This window comes from Parasteatoda tepidariorum, chromosome 5, assembly GCF_043381705.1.
Source record: "Parasteatoda tepidariorum isolate YZ-2023 chromosome 5, CAS_Ptep_4.0, whole genome shotgun sequence".
NCBI classification, from domain to species: Eukaryota; Metazoa; Arthropoda; class Arachnida; order Araneae; family Theridiidae; genus Parasteatoda; species Parasteatoda tepidariorum.
This window is the reverse complement of record NC_092208.1, coordinates 54,465,529-54,491,535: the sequence shown is the minus strand read 5'-3', so window position 1 is coordinate 54,491,535 and position 26,007 is coordinate 54,465,529. Positions and strand designations below refer to the sequence as shown.

Here is a 26,007-nt window from a genome sequence, read left to right as displayed (position 1 = left end):
TCTCTCAGTTCAAATCATCACATTTGAAGGGTACAACTTATGCTAATAATTATGTTAATTGACCTGACTAATTTGAGAAAGTAATGCCATCTACCTTGCTGAAGGATGTTTCTTTCTGATGTTGGCATAGATTCTCGTAGCTAGACTATGAGGCTGCTTAAAAAAAAAAACATAAAAAAATGCTGACTACCTTGCTCAAGGATGATCATCTTAAACAACTTTATAGCATTCTTTGTTGGCACAGATTCATACCTTTATATTGTGAAGATTTGAAGAACATTTTTTTGAAATTCTATGCGAATTCGGTGTTCCACTTAAATTCATTTGTAAATTGTTCAAAGGAATGTTCAACATTGTTTTTAAATAAGGATAATAATTTTTTTTTAAAATAAGTTATCATGAGAAAATTAATAGTTAATAATTCATAAAAATCAAAATTTGAAAAGTTTAACGGCAATATAAATTATTTTGGTACTATTTTTCAATTTTTTGTACTGTTTATTAAAATGAGATGCAGTGATTGCTGCTTCAAGGAAATCTACTATAAAATTTACTAAATATTTTTGAAAATAGACATTTTCTACAAACCTATTCAAATAGGTAGATTTATTAATGTTCTTAACTTCTCTAAAATTAAAATTTTATAGGGATGGAAATTTTGTAGCATTTTAAATCATAATATTGTTCAAATTTGCTGTAACTTTAATCAATTAATTTGAATCATATAATCGTTCTTCTTAAAGCTAGTAATCTCATACCGATGCTAAGATTCGTGCTGAATGGAAACATGGTTCAATTCAATTCCTTATAAAGGTTGCAGAAAATTCCACCGTATCAATGTTCAACGTTGTTGAACCGATTTAAAGTATTGAAAGCATACTGTTGCTGCTTCAAAAAATGCAAAACTGCTGCTCTTAAATATTTTAAAGTACAAGATGCCCAATACCACAGCTACACCTACTCCTTGAAATATTTTCTTTATATTTATAGGGATAGAAAAAATTTATGCTTTAATATTTGGTTCTTAGTTTAATCAAATTGATTTAAAATTATATTGACCAATACGACATATTTTTATCTTAATTAATTGTCAAAATTGTTAAAAATTGCATTCTTAAAAATTTTAGATCATGTTGAACCACAATGTTGTTCAAATTCGCAGTAACACTAATATAGTGATCAAGTTAGATCATATTATCAAGCAGATAAATCCATATTTAACTTGATTTCACAATGCTGTTTTACAAATTTAACAAAAAGTGGTTCACTTTAGCATCGTATTAAAGTTTCATTTATTTGTTTATTTATTTAATTTAAGTTTATACGGTGTTGAGCACAGTCGATCCACTTTTTGGGTTCATGACTATCAATGTTCAACTCCGTAGCCATGTAATTTTGAACTGATTCCGTTGGACAAGGGAACTCGTCTATAAAGTATTGGGACAAACTAACTAGCGTTGAAGACTTTATGATAAAACTATTTCGTATTTGAGTTGCATGGAGAGGAAAACCCCATAATCCGTCTGTCTTCCTCTGAAGATATTTATTTTACGTACTGTGGCTGGTGCGACCCGGGTGTAGAATTCCTATCAACCAGGCACTGCTGAGATTCGAACTTCGGTCACCTCATTGGGAGGTGAAAGCTCTATCATCACATGAGGTTTCTATTTTATTTACGACCGACGCTGAGCGACTAAACCAATTCTGAGTTTATGTTCACCTCCGCAGTTTTGTAATTTTGTACCCAACTGAGAAGGCAAGGGAACTCCTAGATCAAACATTGATGCAAACTATCCTTCATGAAGGACCTTTTGATGAAACTAACCCACATATGCGTTACATAGAGAGGTAAAAAACAAAACTCTTTTACAGATATCTCGACGGCAAGGTGATTCTAATTTAGGATTCGTCTACCACTGAGCATATTATACTTTAACGCTGTTTTTGCTGAGAGCTAGAGCTGGGATTCAAACTTTGGGCACTTCATTGGGAGGCAAATGCTCTATCTCATGAGCCACTGCAGCTCAACGTATGAAGGTTTGGTCACCGCAGGTGGGCAGCCGATCCGCTAAACGAGTTTACGGTTTTTTGTGGCCACTTCGTGAATCACTAAATCCCCCTAGGCCCGATTGAGAGAAGTTTCGACCCTGGGCAGAATAACTGTTTTAAGAAACCTTAACATTTTCACTAACTATAAATGTTGTATTTCTTATATTGTAATTTCACATTGTCTACACAAGTGTGCATATTAAAGTTTGTAGTAAACACATGATGTATCTTGATGATGCATCGATCAAATTTTAAATAAGTCTGATTAGCCACCAACGTTTTTGACTTTGATAATCTAGCTGATGCATCACGTCCATCCACGTGTTGCATGCAATATGAATCGAATATAGGCTCACCGGTGTGACTGCAGCCTTAGATTTTTGGTTGAATCGAAACATATTGCTGAGATTTTTTCATAACAAAAATAAACATTAATTTGAATGGTCTTTTTCGATAAAATTTTAGAGTATTATATAAGTTTAAAATCAACAAGGCACAACATTAATAAAAGTGTAAAATTAAAATAGTAAGAATATTAATAAAAGATATAAAATTAAAATTGTGAGATCATTAATAAAAAGTATAAAATTGAAAAAAAAATAATTTAAAAGGAAAAACTAAAATATTTCTGACCATGTCTTAATTAGATCCTGAGTAGAAATACTAATCATTTTGGCAGAATTTTAAGTGATAGCGTAATTAAAACAATTTCTGCTTACAACTGTTAATCTAATTATTTTTTTCACTCCCATTATCAAAAAAATTCTTCTCTGAAAGAGCAAAAGTTGGCAACTATACAATACCATCACTGGAGCTTGTTGCTTTTTTTAATTGTAAATAGCAGTTGTTGCGGGTCGCATAGATAATATTGGAAAGCGGGAAATAGTTTAGTTGTAATGGAATGGCAACAAAATATAAAAATATATAGAACAAACAATCGATAAGTTAACAAGAAAAACGATGTCTGAAATAGTTATTCTTTCTATGTTTCTTCCTAAGAGGACGCCACTTAATGTTGCGAAGTCGAACTTTGAATTTTATACTAATATTGAACTACGACTCACAAGAAGAAGATACAGGTTGTTTTAGACAAGAGCACATTTATTTACATGACGAGGACATTTTACTTAGGAAGAAACATAGAAAGAATAACTATTTTTTCTATGTTTCTTCCTATGTAAAATGTCCTCGTCATGTAAATAAATGTGCTCTTGTCTAAAACANAAGAAAAAAAAAAAAAAAAAAAAAAAAAAAAAAGGAATTAATTAAAAGTTTAAAATTTATTTGTAGGTGGGGAGGATGTTGCGGGTCGCATAGATAATATTGGAAAGCGGGAAATAGTTTAGTTGTAATGGAATGGCAACAAAATATAAAATATTATAGAACAAACAATCGATAAGTTAACAAGAAAAACGATGTCTAAAATAGTTATTCTTTCTATGTTTCTTCCTATGTAAAATGTCCTCGTCATGTAAATAAATGTGCTCTTGTCTAAAACAACCTGTATCTTCTTCTTGTGAGTCGTAGTTCAATATTAGTATAAAATTCAAAGTTCGACTTCGCAACAGCAGTAATCATGTTACATTAGTGAAGAACCATCTGTTTTTAATATCAAACATGAAGTCTAAACTTTTTTTCTCCCGTTATTACTTTCTTGCCTTTTATTGATGTTTCTTTATTAACATATTTCTTTGTCATAATTGCTCTCTTTCTCCAAATGAGTTCATAAAATTTTCAATTAGATTGGTGAACCAACCGTCATGGAATTTGAACGTGTGCGAGAAACTAAATTGGAAAAAGAAAAAACTATTAAAGATTCAGGTGAAACGACAGAGGTAAACCATATTGATCCTGCAGTTGTGCAATTAGATGGATTTACCGTCTGAAAATTAACCTAGCCCGCTTACTCATTAACATTACTAACAATCGGCATGTTTAAATTGAGTTGTTTTATTAGCTTGTTCGTTTTTAAGTTCATATAAGATACTAAAAGCTATAAGTTTAAACTTAAAAAGATGAGTTTGTTGAAAAGGTTCTTTTTTCTGCTGAATACTCTTTCTTTTTTAAGAACAAATGACAATATTTCAGTAGGAGTGAAAAGACGAAATGAAAGATCTGAGAACCTTGTTGCAAAACTTAATCATGTTTACTGTCAGTTATTTTTGTCACACGAATTTGTTCCGTGGTTCATACAATTTTAGAAATCGTGCAGGAATTCGTTATATTTACATACTATTTTTATTTTAACATGTTCCTTTTTATTTTATTTTCTGTTGCTTTTTAAAATGATTGCTGCAACTATTTAACCCAAAAATGATATACTGCTTTCATTTAGTTCGCAATTGTGCATGAGTGTATTATAAAAAGTGTTTTAAACAAAGAAATATTTGATTAACTTTTTTCAGCATGACATTTTAATCCCAGGTAACAAAACTTAGACCAATGACACATAGACTACATACCAGTGTCTTATAGACTACAATTGATTGTTAATAAAAATTAACTATTGATTAACTTTTCTGAAAAAAACTTTTATGCCAGATAACTAAACTTAGACACTTAGATAATTTAACTTAGACTCTTAGGTAACTTAACTTATACTTAACTTAGAGTGACACGTAGACTACATACCCGTAACTTAAAGACTACAATCGATTGTTGATAATTGATAAATTTTACTAAATAAAACTTTAATTCCAGATATTTAAACTTAGACAAGTGATATATCACTCATGGGCTGCAATAGCGGCACAACTCAAAAAAATCATGTTTTGAGATAAGTGAGTTTAAGTTGTATATGCTAAGGAAAATGCATAAGAAATGCTTTAGTTTGCTTAAACGAAGATTATCTTCAAGTTGAATTATGAGTTGTGCAAGTATTGCTACAGAAAAGAATGTGTATTTTCATATTTACACCTGTTCTTAGTCCAAAACGCGTGTTTTTTTAGTTGTGCCACTATTGCAGCCCATGTGCGATATATATACTACGTTCTAGTGACTCATAGATGAAAATTGGTTTGTATAACACACAATTAATATTTAACTTTTACAAAATAAAACTCAAACCCTAGAAGAAGAAAAATATTTAAATGAGAGTTACCTGATAATTATTTAGCTTATAGGTTGTGAATCAATAATACTTATATTTTTATGCATACATTATTTATTTCGAACATATCAAGCATAATTTTAGAATTATTGTTTTATTTTATCCATAATATAAAAAAAAAACATTTTCTTCAAATTGTTTATTAAAAGTAAAATTGTTCACCACTTTAAATAGTACCATTTAATAAAACACTTTTTTAAGCACTCAAAATTTTCTTGTATTAAATACTTATGTTCCATAAAATGTTCTAAATTAATTTACCAATTATGTTTAATTTATTATTACTGAAACGAAATTATATATACTATCGTATTTTTCATATTAACTTTCACTAATCTACAATTTGTTTTAATATTTACTTTTGATTTAACATAGATTTACTCTCACAAATTTCTCTATCTAATATAAAAACAGACTTGTCCAAACAACTCTCTGACTTTTATCTTTTATGAGAATTTTTACTGGAAAAAACAATCACATGGCATAATTTTCAATAAACAAAGGAGAGCAAATGACAAATTTAGCTATCAACAGCATTTTATTAACAAAATTTTCCACGGTTTTTACCTGTATATTATTTGCTTATACCTGTACTTATCTATATTTTGCAACTTTTTTTTCAGATTATTTTTGATTTATATAGTTTAAAAAAAACCAATAAGGTTTTGAAATTTGTTCGTTTAAACCTTAAAAAAGGTAAAATAATAATAATAATAAACTTTCAGTTCTGAATTCGAAGCTTTGAAACAAATATGCATTTTCGCACTGTTAAAAAATTTGGAATGCGTCAACTCATGATGATAGTCCGATTGCTTGCAACCTCAAAACCGAGTCATGTTTAATTATTTTAAAGACATTTTGCATAGCGTTTATCTTGCTTTTCTCGTAACACTAACCATATTTTCAACTTGTAGCAATACTATAGTGAAATTCTCGTAAATTACCGTACTTTATGATAATGATATTTCTGGTAAAGAAAAACATAATTCTGGTAATAAACACCGAAATACGATATTTAGACCATTCATTAAGTATTTTTTCTGTTCGTAAAGTAATAGTCTACTAGAAATTCTAGTTTTCCAAATTGTAGTTTTTATTACCACATATTTAGTAAAACAAAATATGAGTAAATTAAACCGAATATATAGTTTTTAAGCCATGTATAAGATATCATGATAAAATTACCAAATTTAACTTCATTCACCAAATTTTATCACATATTATAAAACCATATTTTATGGTTAATTTTACCAAAACAATAACCGAAACGTTTCAGCAGGAATTATCGAATATTTTACCGTCTTCATTGAGCCAGAAACACAGTAAATTTTATCATATCTTGGTAGTTTTGACCTTTTTTATTGCTAAATGCAAAATCTCTCGGTTATCGTACAAATTAACCATTTCTGAACATGATTAGTTGATAATAGGCTCAACCTTCCATCTTAGTAATGGTGATTCAACCTTTGAATGGTTATTTAATCATTATATAATTCAATCTCGTAAGCGATTTTAAGAAGGTGGAAAAATGTTTAAAATAATAATAATTAAAAATTTTTATTATATAAGTTAAAAAAAAGTATTTTCTCTAAAAAAATAAAAGTTTTCAATCTATAGAGATTTTAATTGCAACTCATACAAATAAAGTAAACTGATATTTTTATTTGTTATTTATTGTACCACCTTATATGAATATAATCAATATTCTTTTTAGTGAATATAAAAAAATAGGTAATAAATTTCTTGTCAAAAGTTAATGGGAAATTTATTTTTAAGTTATACTCCTTTAAACAAAAGATAAATGTTTTTTCATCATACTGTATTGTAAAAAATATATATATATAAATAAATAGATAAAAATACGATAGTAATAAAACGTAAGGGGCAAAAAAAAGTGATAGGCATATTATGAATGTCCTTTTAGGTCAAGGTTTTGGCATTGATTTTGTTAACAAGTTTGGATCATCTCCAAGAAAGCAGCTCGGCATTTCTCATTAGTTTTCATTTTATGATCTGCCCTTTAAGCACAAAATCTCTCCTGAAATCGTAAAATCTCTTTGTAGTGAATGCCCGAAAGCGATTGAAAGCTTTTAAATAAAAGTAAATATAGAAACTGCAAAGTTTACTGAATTTCGATAAGGAACTCTTTGTTACGCTTTACTACACGTTTGTAATTTTTTTATTACTTTATTTAATTAATTGTTATTAGATAATAAACAATACATAAATTAATACAGGTTTGACAAATACGATACACGAGAGTTACAGTTAGTATGCTTACTAGTCTTCTTTAGACTATGTCGACTGTTATAATTTTTTTTATTTATTTAACGTTTGCAATAATTATTTCGAATTTAATTTTTTTAATTTTATTTTCTTAGTAATAACAAAATATAAAATGAATTTCGAAATGTATCATAAATTCTCTATTTGAATGCAGTGATTCATCAATTTGCCGCAGAATTTTACTATTTTCCCTTCTTTTTGTTAATTATTTTTATTTATTTTTATGTTTTGCTGTATTAAAATGTAACTGATGATTTTTTTTCGTCGTAATTTTTTATCGTTTTTTGCGATTTGGTTTACAGTATGATCAGCAAAAATGAATTTTACCCGTGGAAGGAATCGAATTTGTTATTATAGAGTTGAGAGTCTTTTTTTTTGTTATAAAAAAAGAAGAAAAGAAGGAAAAATACCTTTAATTTGATGCTACGTTTAACTACATTTAATTTGAAGCATCAAAAGTTTAAATATCTCTGTTACTTATAATTTTTTTTTGCAGGAATTTATAAAACTTATTTAACCAAATTTCTCAACGTAAAACGTAATTTTTAATAATAATTTATTTGTTATTTTAAGTTAAATAAAAAAAGTACATCATCTTTAATGAAATTTAATTTTAAACGACTTAATCCGAATTTTGAATGAATTCGATTGAGTGAGTTCTTATTTCTTATGTGCCCTTGCACAAATTTCGTTCAAATTTTTGATTTTTTCATTTAAAACTAAATCAACTAGGATAATGCGAAATATTTTATAATATTTATTAATTTGTTTCGGTAATTAAAAATTGATTAATAAGAACATAAATTATCATTTAAGATTTTTGTAATTATTTGTAATAATTAAGTAATTACTTTTGAATAGTTTATCAATGTATCACTAACTAATCAGCATATTTAATGTGTACCCTCTGAGTCTCTAATTTGAGTCTTAGCACGTGAAATTCTGATCTTATTGGATCGAAAGTTTTTTTTACAGAGTATTAAACTATTAACAAAAAATTCAATGTAATTTAATTTAATGTAAAACATAAAAAAAATCCAAAATTTGAATGAAATTTTGTCACTGATTCAAACAAAATATTATTTATTTCGAATTAAAAATGACACATTTCTAGAAAACAGTTTCTCACGTTTTATTACACAAATTTCGTTAAAATTTTTGACTTTGTCATTTATAACTATAATTAAGACAATGTGAAACATTTCATAATAGTAATTAAAGATAGTTTGCAAATTGTTAAATTATTAATAAAAATATCTAATTTATCTTTCAAAATGTTTACTTTTAGTTACTTTTGGACAATAAACTTCACGAGTATAGTACTAAGCATATTTACAGTTTACTCTTTAAGCATTTGAGTCTTAATGTATGGAATGATGATTTTAAGATGAAAAGTTATTTAGGTAGATTCTTCTTAGGCTGACTGCAGCAAAAAAAAAAAAACTTAAAAAACTGTATTTTTAGAAGCTGGACTTGCTACTAATATTTCAAATATAAAATTTTATAGACAGCTGAGACAGTTTCAACTGCTTATCACACGAAGAAAAACAATCTGGTAAAGTTACAGTACTGTATGGTAAAGACATTCTGGTAAAAAGAAAAATATAATTCTGTTTAATAAAACCAAAATATACGGTATTTAAACCACTCATTGATAATTTTTCGCTCATGTGATACCGGAATTTCCTGTTTTCAAAATTATAATTCTTATTACCACACATTTAGTTTAGAAACACAAATTTAGTGTTCGTACAAAACTGAAAAGTAAATTTAACCGAATAAATGGTTTTTATGCCTTGCTCTGGACTGGTATAATGATAAAATTACCAAATTTTATTCCATTCGCTTAATTTTAATACGTATTATAAAACAGTATTTTATTGTCAATTTTACCAAAATCATTACCAAAGTGCTTCGGTAAAAATTACCAAGGTATTTGTGTTTTCGTAAAATCAGAAACACTGTAAATTTTACCATATTCTTATAGTTTTGACCTTATTTTCTTCTCAGTGTAAAGGTTAGTAAAGGGAATGAAGAATTTTATCTTTAACATTCTCATGATTTTGAGAATTGAATCGTAGATGTAAATTTTTGATTCTTGGAGATTTCTATTTGATGTATTACTGCACTTGAATATGTGAGTTCTAGTAAATCAACCAGCTTTCAAAAATATTTATTTCATTTGCATTTTAAAAAATATCTGATCAGAATATATTCTTATCTCGTGTATTTTCTTTCTTTTAGAAAACAGTTTTTACTGAATATCAGGAAAGTGTAAAGGTAGAAGAAAATAAAAGTCCCGCAGAAAAAGAGAAAAAAAGTGTAAGTACATATAAATTGAAAATATATTTTGAGTTGAAGAACAATATTAAGATGATCATTTTTAATTATTTCTTTTTTTTACAGAAATCATTTTTCCCATCATTTTCCTCAAAGGTAACTATTTTTATTTATTATAACTGCATAAACGATATTGTGTTGACAATGTTTTTAGATATTATATATGTTACCAGCGAAGTTTGGAATCCGGTATTCCAAAGAATGCCTAGGCGTTGTATATAATGTCTAAAACAAGTGTGCAATGTATGAAACGATTCATACTTCACACATTTCCTAAGCATTCTTTAGAATGCCAAATGAAAAAAACCGTAATGTATGAAATACATCTCCCTTTTGTTTCGAATCTAATGAAATGAAATTTTAAATCTCATTCAAATCTACCATGTTACAACATTTAGTTAATTTTAATTTCTTATTTTTTATATGAAAATTTTAATTTCCTTAATAAGAAAGGCATAAATTTTGTTTTGTACAACTTTAATTTTTCTTTACGCATTTTGATATATTTTTTTAATGATATTTCATGATTTTTTCATAATAACATTTGTATTTTGTAGGGTGCGCCTCATTTATATAATAGCCTTATCAAGATCTCTTTTCTCACTTTGCTTAAATAGTTTCATACTTTGTCTAACTCCCTATTGAATGTCTAGGTATGATTTGTATTATACAATGCCTGGAGAAAGTATGTAATAAATCTCATACTTATACTTTGCCTAGAAAGTTCCAGCATTAAACACAACGCCGTCGTTTTATACTTTGCCGGTAACATACATTTCAAAACAAAATGCATGTTTAAGAATACTTCATAGTATATAGATTTTAAACTTTTAAAAATTTTTGATCAAATATTATGAAAAATTTTTTTATAAATTAATTGCTTAAAACTATTACAATATTATTTGAAAACAGGATGGGGGCGAACATATTATGGGTACTGATGTAATGATATTACAGGCACTGGAGGAAGACCAAAATTCTGGTAAAATTATGGTAATGATATTTCTGGATATAAATACTATAATTCCGTTAATAAAAACAAAATATGCAGTATTTAAACCGTTCATATGGTTATGGTTTACCGGAAAATTTCTAAATTATAGTTCTTATTACCACACATTCTGATAGTTTTGACCATACTTTAATTCTCAGTGCGATATAATGGGTCAACGTTAAGAGATAGAAATTTATAATTTCTCATTTTTTGCATTTGATATAAATGTAATAATTGGGCATTTAAATGATTTTGTCAGTAGTTTCAAAATTTATTCATACCAGCCGATGACATCCTTAATAAAAACGATAGGATCTAGTCTCCTTGAAATTTTAATAATTAGAAAAATTAAACAAAACTTCGGGCATAAAAGAGGGCAATCTTTTCACTCTCTCATTCATGGATCAATCTTCCTTTAAAATAGGATTCTCTCAGTTTTATGTCAGAAACTCCGACTTCCAGACCAACCTCTTTTGTGAGCCAAACATCTTCGGAAGTTTTTCATCCAGTTATAAGAGAGGAAGTTAAAACGGAAATTGTTACACCTCCAAGCGGTTTATTTACTTCAAACACCCAGGCACACGATTCTGTTGAAATCGAAAACGAGGCAAGTTCCGCATGAAAAATGTGTGCATTCGGTTTGCATAGCGTGTGTCTTAAAAATAGAAATAACAAGCATTTTGTGTTTTTAAGTCCTTCGCACAAAAAAGAAGGAAGCTTAAAAATGTGCTTGCACGATGACCCAACAATAATATTTGTATAAACGTAGAGTGTTTGTGTTTTATCCGTGTGAAGTGTGGAGTGCTTGCATGCGTTGAAAAAGAAAATTTTTGCTATAAGTATTGAGCATTAATTATAGTTGTCTAACTTTTAAAGGTATGAGGCTCTCTAATTTGTATTATTAATATTTAACCAAAATTATATTTTTCTTACAAATTTGGACGGATATACTAACAAGACTCAAGGCTCTCTTAATTTGTACTGTTAGTAATGAACTTAAATTATAATTGTTTAACATTTATTAATTCGAATGATCTCCAAAATCAAAGGCCCGAGACCTTCTAATTTGTAATATTGGCCTATAATAAAAACTATAAATTTTTAACGCTTGCTAATTAGAATGATTACCGCAAAAGATAATAAGATTAGAAGCCCTCTAAGTTTCCGTACTTTAAATTTCAGAAAAATGTTAATACAAAAGTAACACAAATTACTAAAAACTTATCATGCCTTAAAAATAAAGAGACGTCGCAGTCATTTAAAAGCAATCAAGTATCATGAACAGATTTTCAATTCTTTATCTTTACTAATGCTTATAAAAATATGATTTTATTGAGTATTATAGTTAGATTCTAAACTACCTTTATCTCTTAATTTTAGCTTTTGCATGTAAATTAATACTTTGAACTGTTAAGATAAAGTTTATGGAAGAAAAAGATCTATAAGTTAATATATCATCTTTTTTTGAACGTATTTTATTGATTGATTTTTATGTTTTACAAAAATTATCAATATGGCGCATCGTTTATTGATTCAATAATAGCTTTAGTTTTAAATTTAATTGGATTTTTTTTTAAAGAAAAGGTTTTAGTTAAGTGTGTAAAAAATGGATTGAGCTTAATTTTAAACTAAGCGCTATAATTTGAATAAAAGTTTATCATTTTTATAATTCTAAAAATTTCTGGAAAATTCATCTTTAAATTTCATTTTTAAAATTGGAAGTTTCTATTCACCGATTGGCATTTCACTAGTTTTTTAACAAAATTTTTGAAACGTAGTTTATTTGAAACATAGCAAACATATTTAGTGAAAATAATAGATTTATTTTCTGCTTTGTTATTTGTGTGAATATTAATATACTATAAAACTAACAAATTTTGAATATTAGTATTTGAATTTTGGCGTGAAAATAGATGCATGTAAGTTTAGCATTTTTGTTAAGAATTTAACAAGCTTTTAATGTATGGATATTTAAAAAAAGAATTTTCAATATTCTTTAAATTATGTAAATTATTAAACTTATCTCTTTTATTGGGATACAGGGCCCGCACTAAGCATTCGGCAACTCGCCAAATGCGATAAAATCTTAAATTCAGCGGGAAAAATTGCGTTTTGGCGAAAGTATTGAGAAAAATATTTATTCCCCTCTCTCTATCTTGGAAAAAAAAATAGAAAAAAAAAGTCGAAAGGAATGTTTTTTAAATAAATACTGTATTTTTCATTTGATTACAGTAATTTCCGTTAGATATGTCGCATAACAAATTAGAATCATAAATCCAGCCAATGTAAGCATAAGCAACAAGAGAGATTACGTAAGAATGCGACAAACTACCGTTAAATACGGATTAATACCTTCGTTACGGGATAGCGCGAGGGGAACCCCTGTTCGAAACCCCTAAGTATTCAAGAATAACGAGAGAGGAAAAAAGATAAATCATGTCTCCAATACTTGATCCAGAAGTTCCCTTGTCTTCTGGATTAGGTTCAAAATTACAAGACTATGCAGTTAAATATTAGCAGTCGTAAATCCTAAAATTGGGTCGGCTGTTAAACGACGGTTACAAAATTAAAAAAAAAATTATAAGAGATAAAGCAAAAGAAAAAATACGCTGGAACGATATATTTTCATAAAAATCTAAATCTCTGTTATAAACTTATTTTTATGTAAATACAATGCAGAAATTATTCTATGATAAAACAGATATTATTAATATGTTATAAAGTAATAATAGTTATAAGAAAATAATAAGTAACAATAATAGTAAGTAATAATAGTAATAATAATTTCACCGTTAGCCATGGCTCTTTTGGTATGCCCCTTTTTATTATTTAATATATTTATGCGATCTGGTGGAAAATATGTTTCTTTTCGTATTTTTTAATCACAGTTTTGTTTGTTATATCTCTCATTCTACGTTCTATTTAAAGAAATGCGTTTTCGTACATTGTTTGGAAAACAATCACAGTTCCATTAATTTGTTTATTCTTTTATTTTTTGATAACTCTCATTATTAAAAGTGAAGCTTATTTCCGGTTTCTCAACTTACTGCTTTCTGCGATGGAAATAGTCAACATGCACATTAAGCTTTTTTTTATTTATTGTTATTCTTTTGGCAACAACCACGATCAGGGTGAAGGCTAAATTAACTTTGTTCTAAGCATTCGTATACTGAATATACGAGTATGATGCAAATGAAAGTGACTTGCCTACTATAATTTCATAGCATGAATTATTTAAAAAAGATCACGAGGTCTCTCAATGCTGTAAACATTTTTTTAAAAACCGGTTTTCATTATTATTATACGCCCATAAGACTGCTTGACTAATCTCTTTAGAATGTTTCGTTTTATTATTATCTCGCATTTGTTAAAGAGTTGGTTTGGAAATTATTTAGTGTGCAATGTTTAAAAGAGCTGTAAGTATTTGATCAATATTTCAATTTATTTTTATTTTTTTTAAATTGATTTCTGTTCGCTTCTTTAAATAATCTAATTGCTTAGTTTTTTGTAAAATAAATTTTTGAATAATGCAAAAATTGATATCCAAATTCCTTTGATTTTATCAAGGCGAAACTTCAAAATAAAAAACTGTGGAACTGCATTTGAGCTGAAACTAAAAAATAAAATTGAAATATTTTCTATTTTTTATTAAATTTCTAATGAAATAATAATGAGTCGGAAATATCTATATGAATAATAATATTTATTTGTCAAAAGAATTATTTTGCTAACTTCCTGAGAGATTAAAAAAACATTTACTTCTAAAATCAAAAGTAAATTTTAAATGTATCATAAAAGGAAATCAATGAAATAATTCTTATATAATTAACAATTATCCTGTTTTTTTTTTCGAGTACTTTAAATTAAAGAGAAATATAACTCATTTTGTATAGACAATAAGTTTGAGCAAATTAAAAAAGTATCCCTGTCAGCCAGACTGTGTAATGGTCATCAGAAAGGTCCTGAGTTTGAATCCTGGTCAAGGAATGGATGTCCTTTCATTCTCTGTACTTTCTGTCATCACTGAGGAAATGACGTTGACCACGTAATACGATGCACCTGAAAGAGTGACCGACAAATCTGCTCTACTGTTACCTGAATGACGAGTGTCAATCGGGTGGACTTTGGCAAAAAAAATAGTGGCCGAAAATTACCTTTCCAACATTGGCACGCAATAACGCATGAAATAAGTGGGAAATCTATGTTCAGTGATTTACCTCAGACTAAACGCTTTATAAACAATTTTATAAAGTCACGTGTAAGGTGAAGGTAACGAAGCTATTGATAAGAGTTTTTATTGACGCATTGTACGCATATCTGTTGTACGAATAATAAATGCATTTTTAATTTTTTTTCTTCCATCTATGACAGAAACAAAATGTAAATTTGAGCTATTAAAGTCCCTGAAAAAAGCTTCTATACATTATTTTTTTCACACCACGAAGTTGCTAAGATATAACATGCGTTACGCTGTCGGGAGTTCGTTTACATTAGTAGGTGAAACTAATAAATATACATTCACACTTCACCTTCAAAAAAAATTCGATAATATATTTCTTTAATAAATTTTAAAACATTAGAAGTGATATAGTAGCTAATAATTATTATACAAATTTTATATTAAATAAATTACAAAAATTAAAAATACCTACAAAGAATAAGAACGAAATCAATATTACTTGATTAGATAAAGCTTCTTTGGCTTCAAGAATATGCAAATACAAATAAAAGTAGACATGTCTTAAGCGCTCAAAAATAGGCGCCCATTATCAAGACTTTTCAGGTGTGAATGAGAAGAAACAAGTGATTTCAAATCACTTTTGTTTCTTTTCATTCATCCTAAATAATTCCTGACATAATAAAGTGAAATCTACGACCCACCTTTTAAAAAAAACTAATCAAAAAGTTATTTGAAGCTCTTTACTACTGACTTCTCTCCATAATAATAAATAAAAAAAAATTCTGAAAAATGATGATGTCAAAATTTTTATTTTCCAAAAACTATTCAAACGATTCTATTTAAGTTTTGTATTTCGTGATTTGAAATGATTGAATAATTTGATCTTAAATGATGTAAAAATACTTATTTTTTACAATTTAAATTTTTTTTCGATTATTAAAAAAATAATAGTGTATAAATTAGTACAAATTATTTTTGCAAGGAATTATCTTTAAAAAATAGTTTTATAATTATGTTCAAGAAGGCTTTCAATTCGCTTTATAAATTTCACAAACACAGGCACGATGCCATGTAGAACATAAACTAACTAATTATGCATTGAAGTTGCCAGGTACACAAAACAAAAATGTATCTTTTTTATAATAAAATGCATAAACAAATAATAAATCTAAGTTAAGTAAAAGAAACAGACAAGAAAGAATTATATATATTTTAACAAATTCGATGTGCATAATTAGTTTTAAATAACTTCATTTAATTAACTTGTATTTAAATAACTGTATTTAAATAACTTCAAATTAATTAACGTTCTAACTTACGTAGAGAAACTTAGCTTAACTTTAACACTCCATTTTGCTAATAAATGATTAGCTGGCGTTGACGTCATAGGTCACATGTGTTGGTATCAGTGATCTTCGTGAAGTGCAAATACCCAACTGTTAAAAATCAGAAGAAAAAATATTTTCGTTATGGAAAAACATCCTGATAATAAAAGCTGCGAAACGTAATGATATTACCTCTTATTTCTTGAAGATTTATAGGTTTTGTATTTACTTTTAACATTATTCTTTTCTTATGTTATCATTTTAATTTTAGAAAAAATCCCTTAGTTCAAGCTTCAACTCATTTACAAAATCAGCAAAAGATGCAGGAAATAAACTCGAAAGTGCTGCTGCTGATGCTAACAAGGAGTTGCAAAATAAAGCGGCAGAGCTGGAAGAAGGAGCTCGTCAATTGCAAGGACAAGCTGAAGCCAAAGTAAAAGAAACCGAAGGAGAATTGAATAAAGCCAAGTCTGACGCTGAGAAAGCCATCCAAGATACTACTGAAAACATTCAAAACAAAGCTAAAGAAACGCAATCAAAGGTTCAACAGTCCATTTCATCAACTCAATCAGCACTTCAAAATAAAGCAAAAGAAGCAGAAAATAAATTGAAAGAAACCCAATCACAAGCTGAAAAAGCAGTGTCTGACACGAATGAATTAATTCAATCTAAAACCAAAGAGGCAGAAAATAAATTTCAAAATTTTCAATCTAAGACTCAAGCACAAATTGATTCAAATATCAAAAATGCTGAAACAGCTGCTTTAGATATGAAATCTAAAGCCGAGAAAAGCATAGCCGATGCAAATGCTGAGCTAGAATCCCGTATTCAAGATGTGCACGCAAAAGCTCAGGCTACTGTTTTAAATATTCAAGCCAAAGCCCAACAAAATGCTGCAAAAGTCACCAGTCAAATTGATGAAAAGGCAAAGGAAGCGGAGACTGCCGCTCAGAATCTTCAAAGCAAGGTTGAAAAAACTGTTTCAGATTCTGCCTCTCAGCTTCAGAGTAAGGCATCTGAAGCTGAAGCAGCTGTGAAAAATCTTCATTCCAAAGCTGAAGCACAAGTACGTGATGCTGAAAGTGCTGTGCAGAATCTTCAGTCAAAAGCACAAGAAACTATTGAAACGAAACAGAAAGAAGCTGAAGCAAAGGTGCAAGACCTTCAAAATAAAGCCCAAAGTGAACTTGATTCAAAAACTCGGGAAGCAGAAACAGCCCTCAAGAACCTTCAAACTTCCGCTGAAAGTGCTGTAACCAGTACCACGGCTCAGCTACAAAATAAGGCAAAGGAAGCTGAAAATCAAGTAAAAGGTTTCCAGTCACAAGCAGAGAATGCAATTTCCACTGCTAGTATCCAATTAAAATCAAAAGTTTCGGAAGCAGAATCTCAGTTGCAATCAAAAGCTGCAGCAACAATTTCTTCCGCTGAATCCCAATTTAAATCCCAAATTGGAAATGTAGAATCTCAAGTTCAATCAGCCACTAAACAAGCTGAAGATAAAGCAAATGAAATTAAAAGCAAAACAGAAGGCTTCGTATCGTCAGCTAGTCTTGAGTTACAAAACAAAAAGAATGAAGCTGAAGAAAGTCTAAAAAATGTAACAGAGACAGTGAAAAAGACCGAGTCTGATATTCAAGTTAAAGGTCAAGATAGTCTTGCAAGTCTTCAACAAATGCCAATGGCAGCTCTTGGTGCTCTAACGGGAGGTGCTCAAAATGCAGTTGGTGGCGTTGGAAAAAATTTGCAACAAGTGCTGTCAGGAGTTCAGGAAAAATCACAAGAAGTTATACAAACTGTACAAGAAGTTCCAAAACATATACAAAACACCATCGCTGATGTACAGACCAAAGCAATGGGCGCCATTTCAGATCTTAAAGAAATTCCTACAGCAGCTTTAGGTTCTCTGACACAAGTTCAATCATCTGTACTAGGTTCAGCTACTCAAGGTGTACAGGGAATTCAGAAACAAGCAGAAGAAGCTCTGGTTAAGGTGAGTATTTTATTTCACTTAATTCTTTGCTATTATATCCTTCAAGGAGCGATATTTTATTCTATGTTAGCTTTTACTTTGGGGTTTCAGATAAATTTATTAGAGTTTATTAATTCCCGATTTTTGCTGAGATATTTTTTTTTATTTATTTTGTATGCAAAAGTATACATTGTCAGTCAACATATTGATGACCTTTCGTTGATATTTATTTCGTAGGAAATATCGATTTTTTTTCCTAATGTTCAATAGTTTCTTGAAACCTAGCAGAGCAAATTTTCTTAAAAACTAAGCTTTAAGGTATAGTTTATTATAATTATATATAAATTTTCCTTCAAAATTTTAAACAATGCATGTGTATACAGTATACGTATTCCTGTTCTTCAGACCTTGCTATCTGGTATTAACTTCTTAAGTTAATTTTTTTAATTATGAAAATTTATTGTATTAGTCCCTAAATAAACACCCTTCATTTAACCACGCAACTAATATTTTTATTGTATTACGTGCACAGCAATTTAATTAATAGAAATCAAAGAATTGGACTAAAAATTATTCAGGATTTCTAGATTATTAATTTTTCTGATTTTTAGTTGCCATTACCGAATGCTGAGAATTTAATTTTTATATTTATGTTTCTGACGAATTCATCAGGGAATAAAGATTTCTGAATTATTTTGAGCCAAATAGTAATCAAGGTATTAAACTAAACATTATTCTGATAGAATCACTTTCATTTCATCCACTCGCTTTCATTTGCCTTTTTAATCTTGATTTGAAATTCCATTATTGTTTTTAGTTTTCTTTTACCCAAAGCCAAAATAAACTGAAAATAAAATAAATATGTTTGTAATAAAAAATGAAAAAAATTACCCAAAATGGAAATTAATGAATGATTACGCGTAAGTAATCTTTTCTTTCTTCCAACCTTTCTTTTTTCCCCTTCTGTTCAAGAACTACATTTCTTTCATTCTTTTATTTATAAATTTTTTTTTATTTTTTATTTTTAAGCATCTTGAGTAAATTACCTTAACCTATCCCTTTTTATTTCAAGATCAGATATTGTTTAATCCAAAATGATATCTCTCGTTTTTACAATTGAATTTCAGAATTGTTTATTGTTTAAGTTGATTACAAATAAAAAAAAAATACTTATTTGGGCGTGATTTGTGTGGCCTTGACTTTCTACTTACGAAAGATTTTCTTTCTTTTTTTCGCCAATTGTTCTTAATCGCTTTAATGTTCTGAAGTGTCATTATTTGTGTTTCAGGCAGTGGACGATGGTACGGGTAATATAAACGAAGCTGTTGTTAAAATACAAGCTGGTGTGCGGGGATATTTAACGAGAAAGTCTTTAAAAGAAAAGAAAGAAAAAACAGACACTTCAGATGACAAAGGTTAGTATGAAAACAAACATAACTCATAAGTGTAATTTGTGTTACCCTCTTCCGTCCCTCATTAGCCATTTTTTAAAAAAAATTCTCTTGAATAAGGCAAAATTTGAGGAAGCAAGACGTTTTCATCCCACCATTTCTGTCCCGTTAACGTTCCTTCTCTTGCCATTTCTATTTTTCTCCTTTAGTAAATAAAATTTAAAAAAAAAAATAAAACATATAAAATATTTTAAGGTTATTGTGATGATCCTTATTTCGATTTCATTAATTCCTGGCTGCTAAAATTTAGACTCTTTTTTATTCAAACACATTCTTTTTTTTAAGGTAGGAATTGATTGAAAATGATTTCCAGATTGCAACGCATATAGGTAGTTTACACACAAATCGTTATTTATTTACCAAACTTTGCAATCATAACGCATCATTAAATAATGATTAACTTAATTTCGCAATAATACTAAAAAGGTAGGTTTTAGTGAAACTTGAAAGAGTTTTTCGCTTATTTATTAGTTGTTAATCCCTGGTAAATAGTCTCAGTAATTTGACATTTAATTTCACTCTTAATTATTTTTAAATGCTTAATAATCAATTAAAATTCTCGATTTCCTGATACAGGAAATATTTAAAAATTTAATTAACTAGATTTTTATTTTAATTTAAATTCTTTTTTTGAATTTAAATTTTTATTTATTTTTTGTGAATATAAAGTTTAGAAGCTTTAATTGTAAAGTAGCAGTAAATAAGGTTATATATGAAATGTGAATTTTGGGTTTTTCAGAACCTAAAGGAAAACCTTAATCCACTCCTGAATTCACATTAATTGTTGTAAAAATTGAGTTCTAAATTAAAAATATGTGTTGGTAATGAAAATTAAGATTTTTCTGCAAGGTTACTGAAGGCCTAATGGCTACATTTCATTATATTTTTTTAACACCTAATACTTCGCATTTTTTTTTAAACTTATAATTTTTCATTTTTGAATTCTAAATTTTGTTTTGCGTGTGTACTTTAAAAGAAATTAAAGATTTTACCCCAGAAAATTTAAAGAATTTTTAATTATACTTAAAAAAAATTTTTGGTAAAAATGTCATCACAGTGACAGTCAATTAATAGATTTGAAATTTTGAATTTCGAAAAAAATTTATTCGTGATGCAATTTTTTTTCTTACTTAATTGTTCTGCTATTCCGTCTTACATTAATAACATGACTTCATCCTTAGAAAAATGCATGTTTAATTTTGTTTCGTTAGTAAATGTTTTTTTTTTTTTTTTTTTAATAAAAAAGCAAATTTCTTTCACAGAAATCAGTAATCTGAACAGATTTAGACAGTTTTATTTAATACTAATGTTCAATATCTTGTTATATAGTGTTGTTTAAATATATTGAAAGCGTAATTTTATGTGTTGCCGCTTTTTTATTTTATTTCTCCTAGGTGTAGTCTCATTTCCTTGGGGGGAAAAAACGAATCTAAAATTTTGTTTATTTTATTACGTTTACAAAAATCTTAATAATATTTTTGAGTAAATTCAAACTGATTTGGCATCAATAATTAAAGTAATAAATTACTTTAGCGTTAGTTTTATCGCAATTTTTTACTTCTGTTGCCTTATTTGGTTTCTTAAGGGCTTATAAATTAAATATAAGGGTTGTCTTTAAAGAGATCTATGCATTTGCTGAGTTTTGCATATTTTACTGAATATGTTTAAAAATAGTATAACAAAATCAAATAATGCTTATTAACATGAAAGATAAGAACGACAAGTGTTAAATGCTTAGTTAAAGCTCCTTAATTTCTAAAACTGATAGATTACTCATAATATTCGATTTTTTTTTTTTTAAAAAATTCAATGTTGACTAACATATGATGAAAATGGCCCCAATAACTTTCTTTCTTCGGGCATCATGACATTGATACTGATTTACTATGATACTAGCTTTAATTATACAATTTATTACTTTATAAAGTGTAAAAACTAAAATTTTTATTTGAAATATGTCATCTTTTAAAAGATCTAAATCAGGGGCCGCCAAACTTTTTTGATCATTGATCTTCAAAAAATTTATAATTCTCTTATCAACCTCCCCTGTAAAAAGTGATAAACAAGGGGAAAAAAAGCTGACCTGATTCGAAGAGGATTTTCTTCTTTTTGACAAACTCAATCTTTTACATATATTTATCAATGGATAAAGATGTGATTGATGATGCTTTGATAAATTAGCAACGAAGTTAGTTAGTTTCAGTCTTTAATAGCATCGGAGTTCCACATTCAATTTTCTTTCTCTGCTTTGTTAATAGAATTAAAATGACTAAAGCCAAATTCAACCATACATGAGCTTGGGAATGCAATGAAAAAGTGAACTGTCGCGTTACCAAGAATTGAATATTTTTGTGTGATATTTATATTTGTCCAAAATTTAACTTATAGTTAAATCGTTTAACCGCTTCAAGACCTAATAATAGCTCAATAACTTCATCTTGGCTGTCGATGTTTTCAACTTGAGAAAAAATGGGGCGATAATCCATTCTGGGATATCCATATTTTCAATGTCTCCAAAGTGTAAATTAAAATCATAGCTTAATTTTTAAAATCTTTGTGATTGACATTCATTCATGGGCCCCTTGACCGGATCATTTCCTAATTATAATATATCGACCCCTAGGGTCGTTAACATGACATCGTTTATAGCTGTTCTTAAAGAATGAAAGTTTGCATGTTAAAAATACATTGAAAAGCTTAGCTTGATTCCATATCTGATATACATTTATTATACATTTTACTGTATTTATAAGAATTAATTTTCAAATTATTTCATGCTGACATAGGACTAAAAGAAAATTGAGTAAGTATATGACTATCTATTTTTAACCTAAAATTTAAGTTATTTTCTGCATATGCTTTTTCCATGTTTTATTTCGTGTTTGCTGTATTTTTTTTCCTCCATATCTTAAACTAGAAGAGAAAGCTGAAATTTTAATATTTTAAAACACATTTGTGTTACGAAAAAATAGTTATGATTAATTTTTGATATGAAATATATTTACTAAAAATTTCCTTGACCACCATATATTGTTTAATATTTTTCATTTTATTATATTATATAACGAAAGGAAGAAAAAAAAATGTTTATGTCCTTGGTGGATGGTTTTTTAAAAAAATATTTTTTAAAGAATTATTAAAGATCATTTAGATTGTAATTTGTTGTAATTGTTATGGAAGCTAGTGACTTTTCTCCATACAATATTTGTTTCATACTTTATAAAACTTTTAATAAATATGCTTAAGATACAGAAATATATTAAAAAAATGTACGTTAATAAATTTATTTCCGTAAATTATACATTCATTAAAATTGCCGATTTTCAAGCATAATCCATGTTAAAAAATTGAAGGATTCATTTACATATAAAACTGATTTATTTTTTGTCTAAAATTACTCTTTACTATGGCATGAAACTAAAATAGGGACATTTTATAAAATAAAAAAGTCAACTGTTCTGTAAAAAATTACGATCAATAACTGTAAAAAGTACTTGCATCCTGAGTGCAGCATCCGTAAAAACCATTTTTACATAAATTTTTATACCTTAACTTTTTCAGTAATATTTATTTAATTTAAGTGATTCAGTGATTTTACCGTAAGTAGTATTGTAAAAATTTCGGAACATTTTTTTTTGTTCCGCAAAGATTTTACCGTAAAAAGTACTGTCATCCTGAGAGACGGTGCTTTTTACGGTAATTTAATCCAAACTTTTTTACATTGTGATAATGAAGTTTTTTCTCTCTCATATCATCATTGTTATAAATTATTTATATTAAAAATATGATTAGGAAATGCATCTCGTGCACCAACTTTACAATTTAAGTTTGCTTCTCATTCTGGTTCTGAAAGAGAAAAAATTTTATTAGATTAGCACAGATTTATAGCTCACGTGAAATTAAGTTTTGATATTAACTGCAAAACAACGTAACTGTTATATAGTGACCAGTATAGCAATTTTTATTGCACGTTCCTGTGACTTAGCCTGCGAATATATTTTCTGTGCATTGAAAGTCGGACTATAAAAATAAACATAGCACTGTAAAAATATAATTAATATTGCTGAAATTTGCTTAATAAATTATCGTATAAAGCTATGTCTATTTCAAAAATAATAGCTGATGACGTTGGTTAATTAGTACTTGAATCAATTGTATTTTTAACCTAAAAGACTCCTAAAAATCAGCTATACTTAGACCATGGTTAAAGCGTTAAAGATTCAAAAAAATAAGAGAAGTTAAATAACTTTATTTCACATGATTAAAGCTCCTTTTTCTTATTCTTTTTTAATTCTTAACGACTGGGAGCAATTGGACTGAATGAAAGTAAGAATACAGTCTCGTTCAATCCAGTATCCTGAGGCAAAAAGGTTAAACATTGATATGATTCACCCATCGAATGTTTCATCACGCAAACAACGCACTTTATCATCCACCCACTCCTATATTTTTCTTTGAGACATGGTAATTACTTCGCACACTAATTCCACTAACATAGAGACTTTACCACTGCATAATACCCCTCAATGTTAGTTTTTTTAAACATCGCGAATCCATACATTTATTCATATCATGTCTTTTGTATTTGTCTGAATAGGTCTAGTCTTAGATGGTTATATTTCTACAATGATGTTAGAAATTACCATTTTTCTATATTACGGCAAAAATGTAACAATTGCATCTCTAAATGATGTATTCGCATTTATTATCTTTAAGGCTAAAGAAAAGTTTAAATCTTTATATGTTTATGATGTGCATACAAATTAAACTCTAATATTGGTTTTAAGAAGGAGAAAAAAATTATTTCATTAACTCAAGTTCTGACTGAAAAAAAGTCAATTCATGTTATTGTTATTATTTTTATTATTTTTTTGCTGAACTTTTCCAATTCTGAAGAATTCACTTATTTCTTGAAACGCCGACGATATCTCTCATTATTAAGTTGTCTGGTATCTCAAAAAGGATTTAGGATTTGGAAAAATCAATGCAAATATTGGTTAATTTGAAAATACTTCTTTTGACGAAATTTGTTAATAATTGTGAAAGTTGTTGAGAATAAAACCTAGCTTTGGTTAAAGACACTGAGCTGTCATTTTGAAGAACTGGAAATCGATCCACACTAGCAACTTGAAGCCTATCCATCTTGAGAATATTGGGTATACCATCTCTTCTGGGAAGTAAGACGGCTTGTGCAAAATACTCTTCACATTCCCACAATTATTTCATTGGTCACGGAATTACAGTGCCTTAACTCTTATGATTCCCTGATCCACGATAGGCTGTTGCTTGAATTATTTTTCCTAAGCAGAATGCAGCAAACCTTTTATTTTTATTAACTTTTGCTGTTCTTTAAATTGATTTTTCAAATCGTTGCTCATTTTTGAGTATAAAATTAAGTTATTTGAAAATACGAATCTTTTTCTTACAGAAAGCACTCCAACAAACGACCTGCTCGCTAGCACAGAGAATCAAGCCAAGAGTATACTGGACGAGAATCTTCTATCCTCTGATGCTGCTCTCGAGGAGTTTCTGAAAGAGCAGAACATCGAGAGCCCTCAGCTGACAGAAGAAGAGTTGTCCTGGCTACAGGAAGGTGCTTATGAAGGTGACCAGGAGCAGGCCGCCACCAAAATTCAAGCTGCATTTCGTGGTTTCAAGGTTCGAAAAGATTCGCCTCAAAGCAAGTAGATTCTGCTTCATGTTGCTGCTTAAAATTTCTCCGTTCACCCGCGATCTGTGATCAAATTCGCCTTCTTATTCCTCTGCACTTGAAAAATCATAGAGTTGTCATAATGATGCGGTTGTTTTTTTGTAATAAAGGAAGGCTTTTCAAATTGATTGTAAATAAAAATAAAGTATGCTTCTTATTATTAATTTATGCCTCAATGTCTTATTTCTTTAAAATCTCCTTGCATTTCTTCTAAAACTTCTTCTTTTTAATTTTTTAATTATTATTAAAACTATACTCTTTGTAAGTAGAATGAGTGTCTCAAGGTTATATACAAGGTTATATATTCAACCAATATTAAAAAATCTAGACATCCCAATATAGATCCCTCGGTGCATTTTCATATTGATCCCGATTGGGGCCAAGGTAAAAATCTTGCTAGGGAAGATGTGCATAAGTCATGGTAATGGAGAGGGAGAAGTGTGAAGAGTGGGGAAATTAACGTCACCTTTATTATATATGTTACAGTGAATGACCAAAATTGGTAGTTTTTGATTTCCACAGGTGAATGTTGACAATCACATAGTTGCTTTGGTAAATGTCCGAAATATATAATAGGTCTAGTTAAATTCC

The 26,007-nt window shown here is 28.4% G+C and overlaps 1 protein-coding gene and 1 long non-coding RNA gene across 13 annotated transcripts in view; one reads left to right on the top strand and one right to left on the bottom strand.

The window, feature by feature from the left end:
- Positions 1-11,167, bottom strand: part of LOC139425711 (uncharacterized) — a 77,755-nt gene extending 66,588 nt beyond the window's left edge. The window contains exon 1 of the long non-coding RNA XR_011636864.1: positions 11,060-11,167. This is a non-coding gene — a long non-coding RNA (uncharacterized lncRNA). The remainder of the gene's footprint in view (positions 1-11,059) is intronic.
- The window catches only part of LOC107456769 (myosin heavy chain, clone 203), an 84,850-nt gene extending 59,270 nt beyond the window's left edge, over positions 1-25,580 (top strand). For 3 of the 12 annotated variants that reach the window (XM_016074727.3, XM_016074718.3, XM_016074756.3), the window contains exons 4-10: positions 3,792-3,884; positions 9,689-9,766; positions 9,851-9,880; positions 11,203-11,385; positions 16,555-18,276; positions 19,544-19,670; positions 25,135-25,580. In XM_016074727.3, coding sequence (XP_015930213.2) covers positions 3,792-3,884; positions 9,689-9,766; positions 9,851-9,880; positions 11,203-11,385; positions 16,555-18,276; positions 19,544-19,670; positions 25,135-25,394 — 2,493 coding nt within the window. In that variant the 3' untranslated portion in view covers positions 25,395-25,580. Of the gene's footprint in view, positions 1-3,791; positions 3,885-9,688; positions 9,767-9,850; positions 9,881-11,202; positions 11,386-16,554; positions 18,277-19,543; positions 19,671-22,492; positions 22,510-25,134 lie in introns of all 12 variants that reach the window. The other 9 variants (XM_016074742.3, XM_016074734.3, XM_071181459.1 and 6 more) reach the window with 4 other exon arrangements.
- Positions 25,581-26,007: the final 427 nt, after the last annotated feature.